This window comes from Sus scrofa, chromosome 5 (assembly GCF_054392235.1).
Source record: "Sus scrofa isolate SSC_HxYL_T2T_F1_AM1 chromosome 5, Sscrofa_HxYL_maternal_Yorkshire_Landrace_v2.0, whole genome shotgun sequence".
In the NCBI taxonomy this organism is placed as follows: domain Eukaryota; kingdom Metazoa; phylum Chordata; class Mammalia; order Artiodactyla; family Suidae; genus Sus; species Sus scrofa.
In genome coordinates, this window is record NC_139387.1 from 107,563,039 (window position 1) to 107,576,970 (window position 13,932).

At 38.3% G+C, this 13,932-nt stretch overlaps 1 protein-coding gene across 5 annotated transcripts in view; it reads right to left on the reverse strand.

Moving 5' to 3' along the window:
- The window catches only part of ACSS3 (acyl-CoA synthetase short chain family member 3), a 149,680-nt gene that overhangs the window by 40,373 nt on the left and 95,375 nt on the right, over positions 1–13,932 (reverse strand). For all 5 annotated transcript variants that reach the window (XR_014804590.1, XR_014804589.1, XM_084957730.1 and 2 more), the window contains one exon: positions 5,783–5,886. Coding sequence is in view for 3 of the 5 variants with exons in the window: in XM_084957730.1 (XP_084813856.1) it covers positions 5,783–5,886 (104 nt within the window). In the remaining 2 variants the exon portion in view is untranslated. The remainder of the gene's footprint in view (positions 1–5,782; positions 5,887–13,932) is intronic.

Consider the following 13,932-nt stretch of genomic DNA (forward strand, 5'->3'; position numbering starts at 1 on the left):
AAATATTACCACTGATATAATAATGAGCACAAATATAGATTCTAAAAAGCAATTATACACATCTGAACTACTTCCCGTACAGTAATCATATTTGGAAAAAAAAAAACAAAAAAACCACCTTGGTATTCTTCCCACATGCTAACGCTGCAAAGATGAAAATGTCTGATTCAATGCCAGCTGCTTGACTTGGGGTATTCACTTTCAGATGGGTTAACAATTTGTAAACAGTCATTCATTTCAAAAAGAGAAAGCCTTATCAAGCCCGGCTAACATTTGACAACAGATTATTCCTTCCACAAACCAAATTCATGAAATTTACCTTTAAGCTCCTGCTCCTCAAATTTTCAATAAAAACTACCCACTTTAAACTAATGAAGACTTGCTCTCAATGAGAAAGAAGTGCTTCTGTTGCCAGGCAACAAAGACGCCACCAAGACTTCCTTTCCTCTCTCACCGATGAATGCCATCCGCATCACAAGAGGAACCCTGCGGAGATGACACTGTGTCCAGGTAACTCTTTTCCCAATCACAACCTCTCTCGCCAAACTGTCTAACATTTCTTTCCCATGAATTATAAAAAGAGAAGAATTTACTTGACCTTTCTGTTGGGAAGAACAAAAAAGCCTCTGACAGCAGGGATTCATTCATATGACTAAAGACTCTGCATTCTACTATTTGAATTCAAGCAGCATTCTGAGAATCCAGTTCGTGGAGCAATGGCACTGCCACTGCCGCTTCAGTCCAACCCAGGCCTCTGAGTTCCACTGGTGTATTCTGAAGTCAAGTTCAACCCCTGTCTTTGAAAATGCAGGCCTGTACTTTCACCAGATTCTACCAGCACAGCCCAAACGTGATCCAGGAACTTCCCCATGTTGTTGGGGTGGCCAAAACAAACAACAACCACAGAATTCTAGGCTAACAGATCTTCTCCAGATACACCGAAAGATAAGGACTGCATGTGGTCAGCCTAAGCAATTTTTGCGGCTAAAAACTCTTGTCCCAGTTGTCTATCCTCAGGAAGTACATCCTGCCAAACAGGGCAAAAATAAGGATTATCAGGTCAAGTAGCCTTGACACATTTTAATAATACGGTATTAGGGCTGTGTGCCTTCAGAATCAATGATTTTGATTTAAGAACCAGCATGACTGAAGTTTACTGGAGCCTGTGGGTCCACTTTAATAAATCCAGAATTATCAGATTCCTCCTCAAAGGAGGAGGATTTAGGCTATATATAGAATACTGCTACTTCAGAACTGAAAATTGCAATTAAAACTGCAGCAGTTCAATCAAGCAGGGAGAGGAATACTGTGCTTACTCCTAGATATAAGAACTCAGCAAAGATGGCTCAAGGCAGATAAAGTAAGATCAATAACTTCAAGTGCCACCAATGTCTCAAACCATCAGGAGGCTACCATTTTCTCATTGAAATTCCTCCTTTAGGGATTTGGAAAGTCTATGAAGAATTTCACTCCTCCGTTAAAGTTATGGAAACCAAACACACAACAAAATCACCCAAGGCTACTGAAGCCGGTGGTCCGTACCTCATTTCCATTACTTATCACTCCTGGGGCAACATCTGAAACATTTCAAGAGAAGCTCTGCATCTGCGGATAGGAACCACACAGATTTATTCTGCCAGGAGGTGGAAAGAATCATGCATCCTTTTGATCAAAAAGCTGTCCCTTATGAAAACTACTGTGGAGTCTGAGCCCCCTGACTTTGCTGTCATTATCTTTATTTAACTGACAGATAGCACGTAAAAGCGTAAGGTGTTTATACTTAGAATTAAATGACGTTAGGAAGCAGGATGCCAAGCTTTTCTGTTATAATCATTTCTAAACCAATACCACTGCTTATAGTAAACAGGAGAGCGAGAAAGAGGGAAGGGCAAAGAAAGGAGAGGAAGGGAAAAAGCAAAGTGGAAACTTCCAAAGGAAGAAGGTCTGCTATTCTACTGTGGGTTTCAGTACTTAGTTTCCCAATTTTATTTTTTTTTTTTTGTACTAGGTAATTCACTCATAAGGAAAACATATCAAATCAGAAAAGTAAAATGCTTACGAAGGACACCATGACAGTTCTTTCTTTGCGCTGTCTGCTTTCTGGAAAAGCTCATCTTCGTGCAGAAAACGATCTCTAACAGCCCAGTGTTTCATCTGGTGACTGTACAACGGAGGACAATGAACTTCTGGCGTGTTTTGCGCGTGATCATGTCCTAAGGGGAAACTTATCATTCCCGTGATTTCCCCTTTTAAAATTATGACTATATTATAGCACCTCTGTTTCTCAGTCAATCATCCTATGGAGAAGTTACAGTGAAGATAAAGCATCTTGGTAAATGACAGTTCATCTATTACCCAGAATTAGGCGTCAAAGAGATACAACGCTCCTAAACTAAACTTAGCCAGACCCATTTCCTTCATGAGTGATTCAATGTTTCTATTACTACAATCGAAAACGAGGGTTTCATGCTTCAGGGGTGCTGATGATTCTTTATCAAAACGCCCCTAACAAGGAGCTGATCTGTTCTTGCATTTTCCACAGATTAGTTCTTAAATTAGAGTATCAGGTACTACTGAAATCCCACATCGAAGAGTGTTAAGTATTAATGCATTAAAAGAGGATGTCAGTCAGGAGAAATCTGCTGTTGCCAGTACACATTTCACTGGGGTAACAAAAGACCAAGGTAATATAAATGGATGAACGGCAGAGCATCTTCTCATAACCTAAGCCACAGGAACTAATCACTCTGCACATACATTTTAGTCACTTCGCGTCTCCCTTACTAATTCCAAATTATACATCACAGTTTCTTACCAGCTCATTTGTGCACCTACGCTTCCGTAATCAGGGAGCAAATTCATAAATCATGCACTGCGCAGAAGAAGGCTCATAAAAATGTGTGACTGTATAAAATGGTATCAATTTCTAAATCAATATGTAAGAGTGACTCTGCAGAAAACCTGAAATTCTAAATAAAGGAGAATATTCATGTGGGCAAAGACGAACTTTCCCTCAAAAGTTTTCAGGTTTTTAGGGACAGAGCTCTCGGGCAAGCACACCACCATCGATTTGATTCGTAAAATAGTAAGGAATACACAAACATGCTTGAAGAGCAAATTTTTCTTACTTTTTCTGAAAGTTAATAATATCCATAAGGTACTTGCCTTTTTTCCCATTATAAAGGGGAACCGTTGGAAATATGGAATGTCATTGTAAACGTTTATATTTATAGACATCTTATAAATAATAATTTTGTGATCATTTACCACAACATACAACTTTGAAAATAGTGAACTGATCTCCTCCCTGCAAATGAATCAAGACTCTGACTAAATTTTCTGTTAGTAGTAGAGATTTATACCACCGAGGATGAATTTCTTTCATAAATCACCAAACCACTAGCATATCTAGCTAGTGAGCTACCTACCTACCTACCCATACATATAACATAGATATCATATCTATACATACACACATAGACATACATGTGTGTGTGTATATGCATATATACATATGTATACATATACACACACACACACATGTATTTCTGTACTTTAGTTGGGCTCCATATCAAATGCTGTATAATTAAATGTGGGGGCGACAATCAGTCGCTATTAATAGAAATCCACTGTGTCTTCCACAGTAATGAGCATCCATACAAAGGCGACACTGACATCATGAGGCTGTTAATTCCCCCTGAACAACACATTACAGGACAACTGCAAATTCGCATGGAACTACGTACTCACCAGAGACCTCAAATGCTTGTTTCTCAGGCTTCGGTGAGCTTTTCTGTAAGCCTGGATGCATTAACTACATACATCTGCACAAGTTATTATGTGCAAAGATATCGATGAGAAGAAGTAAATGAATCATCATTTTATGTATTAATGTATTGCTTTCCTTCTACAAGCTTTCGCAGTCGCCCTTAGGGGAGTGGGGAGGGAACAAGACTTCCACGAGCATTTGTGTAAGGCCATGGCTCTGTTAGAAACAACCTTCCATTTTGACCAGCAAAGGAAACCCAGCTTGGAAAACCATCTAGAAGGCGATGAAGCATTTTCCTCTTTATGCTCAAGAAAATAACTGTTAGAACTTTCCTGAAGAACGGGGGGGGGGGTGCATCAATTCTATAATTCGTGACTTGTTTTTATGTATTTTACATACGGCATTGCTCTTTCTCCAAATTCTGTCTTACCTTTTTAATTTATCAAATAGTCACAAACCCGAATGGAGCTAAGAACTTTCTCCCTTAGCAAATCAGAGAACACAAACTCTCTTACTGATTCTCATCTTGTTTTAGGCCTATGTATTCTGTTCTGATGATTCATTTTTTATTTCATGTTAGAAAGAATACAGAAAACAAGTTTTTCGCAAAAGAGAAATATCCACAAATATGAGAAGTATAATTTATCAGAAAGAATCAAAGAGTTCTAAGTGAGGAAACACTGAACTTCAGTTTTAGTCACTCATTTGATCTCCTAGAGCTAATCATTTTTAAAATCAAGCCTAATTTTGGCTAGGAAACTTTATTAACTGTTTTCATCCAAATCGGACACCCTGCCTCAACTGAAATTCTGAAAACACTAATATACATGTATTAATTAGCTGAACTAAGTAGGATTATTGAACTGAAATATGTACATAGAAAGGCTACAAGACTATCCTAACTTCAGCTACCTTCAGCAGGCCAACGGGAAAAGCTGAGACGATCACCACGAGACTCGGGGACGAGGAAACTGCGTTCCAGATGGACTGCTCACCTTCACAAGTGAGCATCATCAGACACAGCAGCACAAAGGCTGGTTTTAAATTTGTACCAAAGTGTTATTCTATGCACTGAACATGACAAGTTGTTTCCTGAGGATCATTTAGTGGAAGAAAAAACAGAAGGATTAAGTAGAAAAATACATCATATATATAAGTATTTGGGGGGGAAAATACATTTCTCTGTGTTGCGTGTTAGTCAGAAGACATTTGATTTTTATTGAACATAGAAGGGAGCCAGAGAACTACAGGAAATCCTACCAGAGAAACAGTCCTTGAAACACACACACACACACACCCCCTCTTGGAGCAGTGTGCGGGGTGTACAGGAAGAGCGCGAGGGCGGAGGTAAGGGGAGGACAGTGTCAATCAGGGCAGGTACAATGTGGCTGCTGCAGCCCAAAGGCAACGGGAGAGCGAAAGGTGGGATGAGGCCAACAGACACTTCCAGGAAAATCTGAGACTCAGTAACTCGCTGGATGAACGAAACAAAGAAGAGGGGCAGCAAAAGAAGTCTCCAGGGCTTGAGAGCCAGGGACAAGAGAACGGTAGCATCGATGTCATTAAGAAGTTTTTTTTGTTTTTTTTTTTTTGGTCTTTTTGTCTTTTTCTAGGGCCATGCCCATGGCATGTGGAGGTTCCCAGGCTAGGGGTCTAATCAGAGCGATAGCCACTGGCCTACGCCACAGCCACAGCCACGCGGGATCCAAGCTGCATCTGTGACCTACACCACAGCTCACAGCAACACCGGATCCGTAACCCACTGAGCAAGGCCAGGGATCGAACCTGCAACCTCATGGTTCCTAGTCAGATTCATTCACCACTGAGCCATGACGGGAACTCCAAGAAGACTTTTCAACAGAAGGATATCAAAGAATCGGCTATTCCCACTGAAACCAGAACCACCTGTGTTCTGAGTTTGTGCCTGCTGGTCCTAATTCAGGATTTCCTCCAATCCCTGCAGTGTTTCTGAGCATTTCTGCATAGTTATGTGCATGTTTGTAAAATGCTCACCAGTTTGCCACCAGTGGTCTAGGACGGGGACTCGGAAGACCTTTTTGGACCACTCCAGGGTCTCCACGTCACATCGTTCTCCAGCCACAAATAATGTTTTGAACCTGAAGATTAGAGGGAGAGTGAATTCAAGTTATCCCTTGAAAATCCATTAAAATAATTTCATCTACCATCCTTCCAACAGTGTGCATCTAACCACATTAGCGCTGTCAGAGGAAACCAGTCATATTACCAGCATATCACAGGGCAGGATGGGAGGCATCATTTGTTTTGACCCAAACATAACTAAATGCATATCACAGCATTAGAGAGAAACGTGTCACAAGTATAATTCTCAGCTATAGCTTCTCAGTTTTGAGAAGAGCAAATGAGTTCATCTTTGTAATATACCTGTCATACTCATCTAATAATCAAACATTTAAAAAACCTTTTTCCTCCTTGACATTATCTCTGCTAATTTTAGCTCCAGATTTGATTGCTGTATTCTGCTTAAGTCTATACACAAAGATACACTCTCAAGTATTAGCTAAGGCAATAAATATGCTCACAAGTATGATTCATTTACTCCTTCTCCTGAGTTACTCTGGTAAAGATTACTCTGATTTCAACAAGTATTTCCCCTATTCCAAGGTCATACAAAGGAAAGATGGGTGATTAAGAAAAGGAAAGGTCACTGTGGGCTTCCAGGTAAAAAAGGCTCCTATCAAAAGGAAGACACAAGGAGCTCCCATTGTGGCTCAGTGGGTTCAGAACCCAGTGCTGTCCCTGTAAGGATGCAGGTTCGGTCCCTGGCCTCGCTCTGTGGGTTAAGGATCCGGTGTGGCTGCAAGCTGTGGTGTAGGTCGCAGGTGTGGCCTCAGTGTGAGCCCTAACCCGAGAACTTCCATATGCCACAGGTGTGGCCAGGGGTGAGGGGGTGGAGCAGGGAGAAGAAGGCATCAGGCACCCTTAACAAGAAATGAAGACTCTTTGGCAGGGAGCACCATCCCACAGAATAGCAAGGATGAAACAGACAAAAGAGAAGTGGGATGACACTCCTGGTGGTTCATCAAGAGAATGTCCAGTTTCCTTCCATTCTCAAGGCCCTTGTGGCCTCGCTGTCCAAACAAAGAATGTGTGTATGAAGAATCCATCATCATCACAACAAAACCAAGCGAGACCTGCCTACCCGTCCGAAACAAGGCAACAAACACAGCCACCGAAGATCTCTTACCATCATTCCCTGAACTGATTTCATGACGATGTCTCGAAGATTCAAATATTCTCACTCTAGCTTGCATCTCCTGTCTCTGCTATAAACATGCATGTCATTCTGCCACTGTCTGTGTCTCGCCCATTTCCCACAGTGGACTGTGTGCTCCTTAGAATCATTCATTTTTAAGACCTCAATACCAACCAAAATACCTGGGGTTCTTAGCTAAACATTAAACAGACTACACGTCTATCTGCAATTCAACATAAAATTTATGTTATCAAATGTGTATTCATCTATAACTTGCTTGAAATTAAAATCTGGATGATCAATTACCACCTCATTGAACAGAGATATCATAGCAGGATGAAATAAATATTAACAGATTAAGTTATTAAAAGTAGGTTAAAGTGTAACAAAGATTGGTGCAAACTTCTGAAGTTTAAAATGAGGTTGATACATCTAAAGTTTTAGATACTATGTAAAAACGAGACAAAATAAAAATATTAACTCCATATTGTTGATAATCCTATGACTAAAAAAATATGAACTTTTTTAATTGTAGTGAAGTAAAATTGATTTACAATGTGGTATTAATTTCTGCTACACAGCAAAGTGACTGAATTATATATATATATATTCTTTTCCAGAAGGGTCTGTCACAGGATATTGCATATAGTTCCCTGTGCTATTCAGTAGGTCCTTGTTGTTTATACATCTTATAATAATTGTTTGCATTTGCTAATCCCAACCTCCCAATCTTTCCCTCCCCCCACTCCCTCCCTGTCAACCACCATCTATAAAAATACGAATATATTTTAATTGGATCTTATTTAAACAATTAGCTTCTAGATATTTTTAAGCTTTCTTGATTAAGAATATCATGCATTTCTAGGGTAACTAATGATGCCATCTGGGGAGGCAGGCCTGGGCCTGCTCATGAGGGGCTCGTGGAGTTTTCTAAGGAATCTGGATTTCATCATGAAGGCAGTGAGAAGTGAAGAAAAGCCAATTCAAGATATTTTTAAGCAGGACAGCAGCACAGGGAGACTTCTGCTTCGGGGAAGAGGCCCTGGCAGAAGTGGGGAGGATGGAAGGAAGGGGGCAGAAGCCAGGGCGCCCGGCTTTATGCGGCTGTTGCCATCATGGAGAAGTAGTGAGACCCAAACCCACACAGCCCCAGGAAAAAACGTGGACGTGCAGATGGGGGGCTATCCAGGAGGTCTGAGCAACAGGACTTACGACCACCTGACAATTCCCACGTCCTTGAAAAGTCTTTTAGAAATATGTTGTATGTCACTGGAAGAAGAAAGCCCAAACTCTCAAATATCTAATCATAAAGAAAAGTCAAAATCAAGAAAACATGCTTAGGAAGAAAACACTGGTACCTGTGACAAACTGCAGAGGCAGAAAAGGGAGTTCCCGTCATGGCGCAGTGGAAACGAACCCGACTAGGAACCATGAGGCTGCGGGTTCGACCCATGGCCTCGCTCAGCAGGTCAAGGATCTGACGTTGCCATGAGCTGTGGTGTAGGTCGCAGACGTGGCTCAAATCTGGCATTGCTGTGGCTCCTGCACAGGCCGGCAGCTACAGCTCCAATTCAACCCCTCGTCTGCGAACCTCCATATGCTGCGGGTGTAGCCCTAAAAAGACAAAAAAAAAAAAAGCAGGAAAGACTAAATAAAAATGTTCATCACTCATTGTTTTTGCTCTGCCTCAAACGATACTTAACACTTTTAATAGTCTGTAATTGATACATGGTTCACAATTTAAATTAACTTTAAAATATTGTATTGCTGTTATCTAAAATATCATATTGTCACAGGCACTTTGAAGAAAATAAACAATACAAATATGCATATGTACATTTTTGTTGTATTTTTGCCACGTATGACTTCAAGGGGTCCTAAACATGGTTTTCTTACGGATCAACAGAGGAGCTATTCTTTGCATTCACTGGAGGTGGAATCATTTTCTAGAGCATATTGTAAATTTCTACCTCCTTTCACTATGACAGTACACATATGATAGAATTTATTGGTCCCCAATATTTTTAAGAGTAGAAGTAAATTTCCAGTAGCCTGCTGTCTAAAGAAAATATTGTGCAGTCATGTCATTTGTGTTAAAATGTATAAAATCATAGGTTTGGCTAATTCCAACAGTACAGGCAAAGAGCAACCAAAAGGAAGTGTTTTATAAATATCAGAGGCTACTTTCCCATCATCTGTCAAGCCAGAGATTACTTCAAAGAGCTCTAGATGGTGCAAATAGTCTTTAGTTTATATATGAAACTGAAGATCTAGAATTTCAAAAGAATTAACATATGATGTAAAATATTGTTAATTAAAAAGTACACACAATAGAAAAAATTTTTTCTACAATCAAGGGACAACTAATAACTTGATATTACCAGCAATTCTAAAATTTTAATTAATTTTTTGTCTTTTTTCTTCCAGCTATGTAAACTTCAATCTATTTAATTAAATGATTACAACCATGCATTAGCACTGATGTCTTATGTTAAGATATATTTCATCATATCTTTCAACTTTGTATTTATTATTATGGTTCCGAATTACAATCTACTGCCTTTTTTCTTACATTTTAATTACCAATCTTCATAATGGTACAAATAAGCAAAACAGAATGCCCAATAGCCAATAAATAGTAAAAGCAGTATCTGCTCTCTCTCCAAGTCAGAAAAATCTCTTCCTTTTCCATTAAAATCACTTTATAATTTACCAAAAGCAGAGAAAAATTTTGAGCTCATTGGTGATTTAGAAAAACATTCAGTAGTACAGATGATTCCTTTTCCTTAAATACACTAGAAGCTATCAATTTTTGTATTAAAATTCCTAAAACTTACCCCAAATTATTATTTTTATCAGTTAACAGACTTCAAAATATATGACATTAATGAATATAAACATATTATAAACAAAGATAAAATACAGGAATAAGACATGGCTAATGACACAATTTAAAATCTTTTAATAAATATTTAATCAAATATTATTTAACTCCTAATCCCTCATGAAAAATAAAACCATGCTATGTAATTTTGTTTTTATAACCAAATGATTACTACAAAAATCTTAGTATGAATCTATAAATGAAAGATAAATTATAAGATAATTTAAAAAGAAACTCATGCCTAAGGGCAAGACTTTGTATTCCTATGTTTAAAGGACATTTAGTCCTTAAGGCTTGCAAAAAAAGGAATAGAAACATTCTCAATAGTGAAATTTCTCCTTGACCTTGCCATTGTTTTATTAATAATACAAATAGAGAAATGCCCTCTATTAAAAATTCAAAAATAAATTTTTGTTTAAAAATACTTTCATTAAGGTGAAAATCAGCCATTTTTTCATAGTAATTTGGGCTCTCTGGAGAATAAATTTACCCGTATTAATTACATATGTCTTGTATCGGCACTGTACAATATGGCAGCTACTAGCCATCTGTGGTTATTTAAAATTTAAATCAGTTAGAACTTTAAAAAGTTAAAAATGTCAATTTCTTCACATTATTAACTCTCTGTCAGGAGTTCAGTACTGCTAAGTGGCTACTGCCTACTACATTTTAGAGATCAATTTTATTGGATAGTGCTGCCCAAAATTATTATAGACTAATTCAGTACATGGGAGATATTCTGACAATGGTTAACACATGGAAAGATGAATCTACTTCCAAGTGTACAATGCTGAAAGGGCAAACAAAATGACAAGATGAAATATTCAGAGTAGAAAAGAAGGAGGGAGAGATTAATAGGAATGAGACCTACATATCTTTCCTCCATTTTTTATAAAATTGAGTAAAATTCAAGATTGAAATGAAGTTGAAGATAAAGCAAAAGGGGAAAGAGAAAAATGATTGTGTCATTAAATGAACTGCATTCCAAAATACACAGGAAACTTTACAGTAATGGATAAAAAGCCAAAGATAAATTATGGTGAAGGGTCTTCAGGTAATAAAGTAGGGGCAGAAGAAAACTAAAATGAACATTTCCTTCAAGGTCCATATATCTACCAAACAAGACAAAATTACTCTTCAGTTGTGCCAACAGAAGCTAAATAAAAATAGATTATTTCAGTGATGCCTCATCAACTTCCAGTTCACATGACAGAACATTATTATTTTTTGCCATCAATGCTTCTGTAGTTATCTCTAAACTTCCTTTATTCTATTTTCTCTACTGCTCTCCACTATAAAATTCCAATTACGTTTTCTCTCTTTCTTTTTTTTTTTTTTGGTTGTACCTGTAACACTGTGAAAGTTCAGGGGATCGAACCCACACCACAGCAATGACTCAAGCCACAGCAGTGACAAAGCTGATCCTTAACCTGCTGCATCACAAGGGAACTCCCATCAAATTACCTTTGGAAAAAAATCTCCACTATTTTCCTACTTTTATTGCATTAATTTTGGCTGCGTTTAAACAATCTCTGATGATCATTATTATAGTAACAAACTATACAAACTCAACAACATATTTCATCAATTTTTGCTACTGCTTTTTTCGGATCCCATACCATCCTTCTATGTGAACTTTTCCTGTTAAGAAAGTCTCTGGATTTTATGTTCCCTTTGCTTTGTCCATATGCAGGTTTTTCTGTCTGGCCCTCAGATTTCAATAAAAAACTTTCATTTGACAATTCACCCATAGAACTCTGAAGACCTTTATTGCCGTCTAGTATATCTATTGGCATCACTACGGATTGTCCTCTTTGGTGCTCTGTTGATTCCTTCTGGTAGGCTTTTTTTTATTATTATTATTTCACTTAATCTATAGCCTCAATTCATGTTCTGCAATTTTCAAATGATGTGTCCAAAGAGAATTTACTGATATTTAACCTGCTTAGTACCTGGATGGCACTTTCCCTATGGGATCCACATCTTTCTTCAATTTAGTAATGTATTATATCTATTGATTCTTATACTGTCATTTCTCTAGCAATTCTTCCATTTTCTTCTTCTGAAACTCTTATAGTTTCCTATACTTTCCTCCAAGTCTCTTAATTGTTCTTTCATATTTTTTACTTTGTCTCTCTGTTTTCCATTCTGGGTAATTTCCTCAATGATATCCTATAATTTTTAAGAGTCTTTGATTGAGCCCATCTATTTGTTTTATTTACTGATTAAATTTACATTATCGATTGCACTGTATTTTTTCATACCCACCATATTTTTAATATTACATAAATTTTTTATGTAATTAAAATAATGTTATGTTATCCTTAACATACTTATTTTCACGTTTGATTTGACCATATTACAAAAATAATCTCAACTGGAATGAATCCACGTTCTGTTGATTTTATTAGCATTAGAATTCTTCATGAGGGGAGTTCCCGTCGTGGCGCAGTGGTTAACGAATCCGACTAGGAACCATGAGGTTGCGGGTTCAGTCCCTGCCCTTGCTCAGTGGGTTAACGATCCGGCGTAGCCGTGAGCTGTGGTGTAGGTTGCAGACGCGGCTCGGATCCGGCGTTGCTGTGGCTCTGGCGTAGGCCGGTGGCTACAGCTCCGATTCAACCCCTAGCCTGGGAACCTCCATATGCCGCGGGAGCGGCCCAAGAAATAGCAACAACAACAACAAAAGATAAAAAGAAAAAAGAAAAAAAAAAGAATTCCTCATGAGTTTGGAATTTTGTTTCTCCTACTCTTTTCAAAATAGAAATTCCTTGTTTTTATTTTATCTCTCTCTCTCCCTCTCCTATGATCTTCTTCTCAGTCCAATAGTTTGTGGGTGAAGTAACTAACCTCTAGAAGTCCCATGCCATAATAATGGTTCAGAATTATTAATCCACAGTGATACTCAGGATATCATAGATCTTATTCCAGGACGACAGATGGGCAGTTGCTTCAGTCTCTGGTTGCTCTGCTGTTCTTTGTCTCATTCGGATCCCCAACCAAAGCTTGCTATGAGTCATAGTCCCAGAAAACAAATGACAGCCAATGTTATCAGTCTCCTTTCTGAGGAGGGAGTAACATCCCAGGCCCATCTTCAATAACTGAGTAAGCTCTGACTCCATGGTCTAAGCAGGGCAACACTGAGTCCCAATTACTCTGCCAGTGCCTGACTGTAGAACTAGTGAGCCTCTGGCTTCAGCCACATCACCACTTTGCAAATCTAATCCATTTCCAGTGCAGAGAAATATTTCTTTTTCAGCTCAGCTCTGATGCTGTTTTTTCTTTGTTGTATTACTCTCATTGCTGTGAAACTAAAAAAAGAAAGGCTAGCATCAAAAAAATTCCCCACTGGGGAGTTCCTGTTGGGGCTCAGCAGTAACGAACCCAACTAGGGTCCACGATATGCAGGTTTGATCCTCGGCTTTGCTCAGGGGGCTACGGATCCAGCATAGCCATGAGTTGTGGTGTAGGTGGCAGATACAGCTCAGATCCTGAGTTGCTATGGCTGTGGTGTAGGCTGGCAGCTGCAGCTCTGATTCGACCCTTATCCTAGGAACTTCCATATGCAGTGGGTGCAGCCCTAAAAAAAGCAGGAAAAAAAAAAAAAAAAAGATGTGCAAAAGAATGACCTACAGTATAGGGCAGGGAAATCTACTCAATACTGTAGAATGACCTACATGGGTAAAGAATCTAAAAAGAAATTAATATGTGTGTGTATATATATATATAACTGATTCATGTTTCTGTACACATGAAACTAACACAACACTGTAAGTCAACTACACTCCAATAAAATTTTTTTAAAAAAGAATGAGACACTTTGCTATCTTGAATGGAAATTCCAGAATGGATTTTTTTTTTCTAATTTTATTAAAATTGAACTAGAAGATCATGGGAAATGAAAAAGAGCAGTGAATTAGGAAGAAGATGATAATAGCTAAGACTTAGTTTATGTTAAGAACAGTTCCAAGTGCTTTACATGGATTATGTAACTTTTACTTTCATTATATTTTTAGGGTGTTATTGTTCTTACAGTAGGAAGGA